We start from the raw sequence: 7,859 nt of genomic DNA on the forward strand, positions 1-7,859 counted from the left end.
AAATACTTAGTAGGCTATTGGTTTAAATTAAGCTCCGGGCAGCCATCTTAGCTCTGCACTCATCACTGCGCAACCAATGAAAGAGTCTTGCTGGAAAGATAGCCAACTCTACATACTGACTATGACCACAATACCAGGGCCTTACAAGTAAAATCAAATTCCCAGCTCTCAACTCATCTCTCCCTGCTACTCACTCCCTCTCTTTCGCCACAGTTAAAATATAGGCAAATAAGTTATCTCCCAAAATAAAGCTGTGCGTATAATACTACATTCATAATACAATACTAACTTAATGCACTAATTGAAATTACCATTCATAACTATCTGTAAGTCGACTACACTCGTATACAGGTGAATTTTTGTAACAAAGATTTCAGATGAGAATAGGACTTGCATGAGACTGCATAATGATGCTTTAGGAGTACAGCAGTGAGTATGTGTACATTTACGAACTACAAACATACAGTACTTTCCACAAGCTTTGTGTTAAGTGTTAGTAATAACTCATTAATAACGTAATTGTATTAAGCTAACATGGAAAATGCTGGTCCATCCTCACCCCAATTAATGGGCCTTTTTTCACCGGAGGGCCAGGCCCTACCTACCCATGCTGGACCCAAAGAGCCTCTGGCTTTCTCCCCTTCAGGGGCCAGGTGCTAATGGGGCCCCTGGTCTTGGAGCTAAGTGCTGGGTGAATGAAAGGGATGGCTCAAGGCATCTGACATGGGGCAAACGCTATGTCAATAACTCAAAGTTGGTAAAAGTTGATGGCTTTTCATCATTGGTTGATTATTGGTGTTGGCATGAAATCTGCCAAATTTGTTTTATCAGATAGGCTAGAGATAAGTAGGCCTATATTAAGATTTTTTTTTGTTGAAGTGTGTTGCTAGTTAACTAATGTTTTTGGCACAGGTGTAATAATATTACTTATTATATTACAGCAAAAAATATTAGTATTGCCTGTACCAGAACAACTACTGTAGACCCAACAACCCACATGCATGCACCATCCAAATGTGCCTTTCCACGTAACCGACAGCTTTGATTCAAATGCATTCAAAGCAGGGATAAGTTGCATCTGCTGGCATAGACATAAACATATAGTAATATCAAAAAACAGTCTGCAACACCAGGCTCCCGCTTCTCTTATTTAATGTAATGTGCGGCATGCTGCCCGAAACGTTATATTAAACAAGAGAAACGGGGGCCTGGTGTATTGCGGACTTTATTTTTTGCTATTATTTGATTTTGCTAGTTCAGCACACATTTTTGAGAAGGATGAGCATCTCTGCCTTCTTCAACATAGACATAAACATATATACTCCACTACCTGAAACTGGTAGTCGTGTACACCTGCTTCGCTTCAAAGCAGACCTTGTTTGACATCATGACGAAAAGGCTAAGTGTGATATAAGCATGATAAGCAGCCAAGCACTAATCTGAACTGAAAAGTCACAGTGTTAAATCTTAACATGTTACATATTCACACTGACATTTAGATAGCCAGTCTGTGTGAGACAAATCCCGAAACATGTCATGATACTGCTACTAAATTCTGTGTGTGTGTGTGTGTGTCAGTCTGTGCGCTGCCTGCTCCCTAAGTTGTGTGTCAGATCTCACACCTCTCCACCCTTTGGCCGAGAGAAAGGGGGAGCGGTCCAGCGTGTTTAGTTCCTGCGACCCCTCAGGCTAATCCGTTTAGCTATTTTAATCTGCAGACGGCATCGTTTAGCTGGGGTCCCGCTCACAGATCCCTGATGCTCAGACGACTTCTCAGAGTGCATCTCCCCATTCTCCCCGTGTGTGACTCGGGGAGGACAGAGGGGAGAGAGTGGCTCCCACAATGGGCTGAAAGGGGCAATCAGAAGCAGATTAGCTGGGCCCAAAGCCTCCTTTATGGGCTAATTTACTGCTGAGCTGTGGGGCCCCATTGTGTCTGATGCTCTCATTTACTGCAGCCCTGTGCCCATTGTGCAGTTATTAGCATGGCAGAGACCTCCTCGGACTCACCAGCCTACGCCACACACACTAGGGGCACAGGAGACTGGGGACGGGGGTCAGCGGAGCAAAGCATTGACATGCAGACACATGCACAGCAATACACACACACACACACACACAGGAGTAAAACAGAGTGTGTGTGTGGGAAAGAGTCCAGCAAGATGTCCTATAACCTCTTCCTAAAGGATCGATGTTTGTGTGATTTTTAGCAAAAGTCCCCGATCATTTTTCAGGAAAAAGCAGAATACGAGGGCCAGCTGATGCCCTGAACGTAATTATATGCTGCATGTGTCAAAACACCAGATAGTGAAGTTGGCTTCACTACCTCAGTTGATATCAATTTACTGCCGATTTAAACCGATCATGTCAATGAGAACACTGCAGTGCCAAACTTTTTTCCCCGAAAGTAAGCAAAAGTATTATAGCGCATTGTTTTTGTGCATTAGAAATTACACACAATGTAGAAGACAAAGACCAGTTGACATAAAATACTGTAATGGCAATAGTGACTATAAAGGTTTTCTCAATGAGGTGAGGTCCATTAATAATTTCATTAATTAGGATTTTATTGTTCATCAAATCCATCAGCAAGAGGTCTGGATGACCATACTGTATGCAGTAGGTCAAATATAAAAGTTTGAGTTTTAAAGCTTGAAAATGCAGTACTCAGTCCTAAACTTGTTATATTACACTTCATGGAGTGAACACAACTTGAACAAAACCTATTACATAGGAGGAGGCACATTAATGGAGACAGCGTTTGGGCAATCTTTATAGCAGCATTCTCTCAATGGGCAAATTTAATGATTGACATAATGCAAATAACAAATGAACTTCTTTTTCCCCAGCATATTCCTCATTCAGTATGCATACATTATGATTATATAATGATGTTAATCTATTTATATATTTCCAATGTTGCTGTTACTGTAGAAAAGTAGAAAATTAACAGAGTAACTTTTATGAATTCTTGTGATGATGTTATGTAAATATTCCAACATCCTAATTTATAGTTCCATGAAGTATTTGTTTACATGTATGTCTGATTGGTGTTCACTTCCCATGTACTGGATATAATTGAAAAAATATAATCGTAAGAACGTAAAGTAGCGTGTGCGTGTTAGGTATTGTAGTACCGATTCTCTTTATGTGTGTTTGGCATATAACCCTCCGTCAAAATCAGATGCGGGCACTACCGTGGCTCTAGCGGTTGGGCACTGTGTTGCTGCACTGGCGACCCAGGTTCGATTCCGGTCCTTCCCTGTCTCTCTCTACCAACTTGCGTCCTGTCTCTCCTCCACTATGCTGTCTCGAAAAATAAAGGCTAAAGAGCCTCCAAATATATATATTTAAAAATCAGATGTGAAAATCAGGTGTCAACAGGTGTGCAAAGATTTTAGGCCTACGTGTTCTATAACATTTAAAAATCTGAAAGAAAAATATAGGGTGGGGGCGAAAAGAGAAAGTGGGTATGAAAGGAGTGTGTGTGTGCGAGAGAGAGAGAGAGAGAGAGAGAGAGAGAGAGAGAGAGAGAGAGAGAGAGAGAGAGAGAGAGAGAGTTGTTCTTTTGTGTTCTTGCTCTGCTCTTGTGTACTTTAGGGATTTTATACAATGGCTAAGACAGCTTAGCACGAACTCAGAGTTCATCTGTGCATTAATACACTCTACCATTCACACACACACACACACACACACACACACACACACACACACACACACACACACACACACACACACACACACACACACACACACACACACACACACACACACACACACAGTGTCCCATGCACTCATTAACTCCATAGAAACACTCACCCACACACTGACACACTCTCGGACTACTCCACCTTCTCATTGCAGCATGCTCGAAGGTAAACCGCCAGTCATTTGGTGCCCAAAGATTTCAACAAAACATTTTAAGTGTGCAGAGTTACACATACAGTTATAGCAAACCTTACACCGGATAATTCTAGGCCCCTACATCAAACATGGTAATTTGAACTTTAAAACTACTCAATGATCCAAATGATTTTGTATTCACACAATCATTGAAGTCCTTGTTGACAGCAAACCTAGTTGGGGAAACTTTTTGGGAGACACCTGAAAGAACATGTGTGACAAATGACTCTTTTTCACACTGGGCTGTTCTAGGTTCTATGGAAAACATTTTTTTGTGGTCTTTTATGACTATTTGACAGGACAGTTTGAGAGGTGGACAGGAAGTGAAGGGGGAGAGAGATGGGGAGGGGTCGGCAAATGACCCGGGTTGGGAATCGAACCCGGGTAAGCCGTAGCCCTACCGGTTCTTAACCAGGGCCATGGGAGGAGCGAATGGCCACTGTGAGAGGCCGCAAAAACCATGGAGACATGCGACATGCCACAGGTTACATATCTTTCCCAAACATGTCATAGTTATTAAGAACATAAGCAAAGCGTCAAAAAACTATATCAGTATTCTACATAGGCCTACTTAAAAGTCAAGAAAAGTTGTCTTCTGAATTGACTCGACGTTCAATTTAGGATTTCTGCCTATATTCCACAAGTTGTGCCGGTAGAACAATGCTCACACACAGCCTTGGAACTGATGTACAGCAAAAATCCACTTTCTATTGTGATAAGCCGCTCCCAGTACAATGTTGTCAATCAAAGTGTTACGTGTAAGTGGGAGCAACAAAAAACATCTTTCAACACTCTCCTGTCAGTTCACACAGATGCTTTGGTGCCATCTGCTGACGAATCAAAGGACTGCAGACTACTGCAGCTGAAAAAAGTACAATATTGTTGGGACTGCTTTGGGTGACTCATTTTATGACATGGTATTCCATCAATTGAATGAAAAGACCAAGTCTCATGGACAACATGCCAGTTCATTGTGATAGGGTGTGTAATAGCATAGAGCACCACAACAACTGACCTCAACACATTCTCCTTTCCAATCTTCAAACCATCCAGGGCTGTGATGACTGACGATGATGTGACTGACAATGCTAATGCCCACAGCTGCTGTTCATCATGTCATCAAAAGGTTGTTGTTTATGTCCATGATTAGGGGGCATGCCAGTGGCATATAGGGTATACCATATGTACAGTACATTGTAAAGTATAGCCTATGTCAGGGGTTCCCAAACTTTACCATGCCAAGGCCCCCCCAGTCAAGGCCCCCCTAACATAGGCCGTGCCACACTATTTTTTTCTGTGCAACCGGTTTCACAACTCGATGAAATTGGGGTATTCCTAAAACCATTCAAGTACTATAGAAAGCATAATACATATATAACTATGTAAAGAAGAAACTGATTCCACTTGGATTGTTTAGCTTATTTTTGGTTTATTTTAGATATTTAAGTTATTTAATGTATAAAATAATTGAGTTGATTTCGCAACATTTTTCCTGCCAACCTCCCACGGCCCCCCTGCCATCCCCTCATGGCCCCGCAGGGGTCCCCGGCCCCCACTTTGAAAACCACTGACCTATGTACTGTAGGTGTTTATTTAAATTCATGTAAATTCATGTAAGTGAAATAAAATTTAACGACATAATTTTACTGCTTTTGTCACCGCCCATTCTCAAAATGAGGCCTAAATTCAACACAATCACTAAAGTGAATACAGCCATTGCAAGGAATGCACAAAAATACCAAGATAGTGTGTGATGCACGTTGTCAACGGTGCCTGAACCAGAATGGATGTCCTTTTGAGTGGTGTGAAAACAATAAAATCATGCTTTGTTAATTGCAGGCTATTACACTTAGGAAGCAAGAATATCACACTACTACATTTTTAGTAATTACTTCCAGAATTCATGCTGCCCATTCACAAATGTTACTTTTTCCACTAATACTCAAGTTACCACCACCATTAAATTCTATGCATTCATTATGACTGAGAAGATTGCATTTTTCATACATAAAAAGGATCTATCTCCACTGTCTGCAATTTTGAATGTCCAGAAATAGACATTTTAGCAGCAAAACTTACTGCAGCTGGTCATACTAGTCAACATTAGTTTATTGATTAGATTATTAATTAGCAGCATAGTTGCAGTAGGCTAAGCTTACTTACTCTGGCCACCATCATACACGGGGCACCTTTTAAGTAGACTTTATCCTGCGCTCAAAACAAACAACAAAACTCCTTGTGCTTGGTTTCTCACATTTGAACAGTTATGTTTGTGCTGCACGCACCTGCTTACTTTCTATTAATACGAATATAGGTATATTGCTATTCTTGCATCTTAATGAGGGCAGCACCCTGAAACGTCTACTCTGCTCTACCCTGCACAAAAAAGCTTGTGATTGACCGTAAGCCAATGTCTGTTTCAGTGGGCACAGGGCAACACTTGGTAATTTCTTAAAAGTTGAGCAATAGCACTCCCTAGTGGTTGTCCTTTATTTCTCACTCACTCGGTAGTTTGCATGCACTTCTGAAGTTCTGCTCACGTCACAAATAACAATCTCTTTGCTTACCCTTATCAAACGTGGATTGGTTAGCATAGAATCCCGGACCACACCGATATGCGGACTCTCCATTCCGTCAACTGCTTATCATCCAGATTCAATCTGTAGTAATCCAAATGCAATAGAAAAGGGAGTTCTGATCTGTTAACATTAGCCACGGAGTAATTAACAATGTGGCAATTGGTCATCCGAAAGATAAACTGATTTAATTTGAAGAAACATCTCTGATTAAGAAGTAACATCTCTGTGTAGATCTAACAGCCGAGAGCTCTAGAATGTTGCGTTCTGTTGGTGTCTAGACCGCATGCAGCCTCGAGACACAAGGCCAACTTACCGTCTACTGTAGCTTGCGGAATTTATGTCGTTCAGAAGCTTACCATTCAAAGAAATCTATATGACTTGGATTCCGTTTGCACTCAATACAATTACTTTGCTGCAAGCGAATACAATACTTTAGCTACATTTAGATACAGCTTTGGTTCGTGAAAGGCACTTCCTCTGCTGCGGTGGTTGTTATGGAAACGTATATCAAACAATCCACAACCAGTGTTGTGCCAGAGAGAATCAAGTGGTTCCCAAACTCCGGAGTTACGGGCAGAAGCAACGTTGCATTACAAAATGGGAAGTTCACAGGTTAACAGCAGACCATTGACAGTATATAGAACTACTGTCAATGCAGCAGACATAACTCCAATAATTGGTTAGCCTCACAGTATTCACTAAAATAGGTTACAAAAGAATTAGGCCCTAACCATGATTCTATGTCGCTGCCACTCTATTAGTAATAGGCCCTAATGCATTTTATTTAAAAGCGCCTTTCAAAACACTCAAGGACACTGTACAGAGAGAAACAAAAAATAAAACAAGACACAACAGAATTATTTTAAAACAAAAATAAAGAAATAAATTAAACAAAAATATATAAAATATGAAATGAAATAAAACAAAACATAGTTAAAGAATCATAAAGAATAGGCTAACTGAAACAGATGGGTTTTTAGTCTGGATTTGAACAGGGGCAGAGAGTCGATAGGCCTATTGCGGATGTAGCCTAGGCCTATTAGTTAGATTATGTAGGCCTAGGCTAGGCCTAGCCTAGGCTACTAGCCTACTAGAACTACAGATGTAGCATATATTCTTTTAAGCATATCATAGTTAGTCTATGTCTATGAAGCATATTTTGTTATTTAGGGAAAGTTATGTTTATCAGCATCCAATTAGATGTGTGTGGCGTAATGACGTCAGTGCCCATGCAGGTGTCCACGCGCACTACCATGCTTAGTTTATAGCAAAGAGGCTTGAGACAAGAGGGCTTACTCACGTCATAACAGCGTAGTACGAAATGATGGCGAGGGGAGTACGGAAATTTTATTCTTCTTCTACGGTCAGTATTGGAAG

The 7,859-nt window shown here is 41.0% G+C and overlaps 1 protein-coding gene across 1 annotated transcript in view; it reads right to left on the minus strand.

Annotated features, from left to right (window-relative positions):
- The window catches only part of cfap77 (cilia and flagella associated protein 77), a 14,099-nt gene extending 7,152 nt beyond the window's left edge, over positions 1–6,947 (minus strand). The window contains exons 1-2 of the mRNA XM_063194582.1: positions 6,796–6,947; positions 6,471–6,563 (exon numbers count right to left, since the gene is read on the minus strand). Of these exons, the coding sequence (XP_063050652.1) occupies positions 6,471–6,533 (63 nt within the window). The 5' untranslated portion in view covers positions 6,534–6,563; positions 6,796–6,947. The remainder of the gene's footprint in view (positions 1–6,470; positions 6,564–6,795) is intronic.
- Positions 6,948–7,859: the final 912 nt, after the last annotated feature.

Source organism: Engraulis encrasicolus, chromosome 3 (assembly GCF_034702125.1).
Source record: "Engraulis encrasicolus isolate BLACKSEA-1 chromosome 3, IST_EnEncr_1.0, whole genome shotgun sequence".
NCBI lineage: Eukaryota > Metazoa > Chordata > Actinopteri > Clupeiformes > Engraulidae > Engraulis > Engraulis encrasicolus.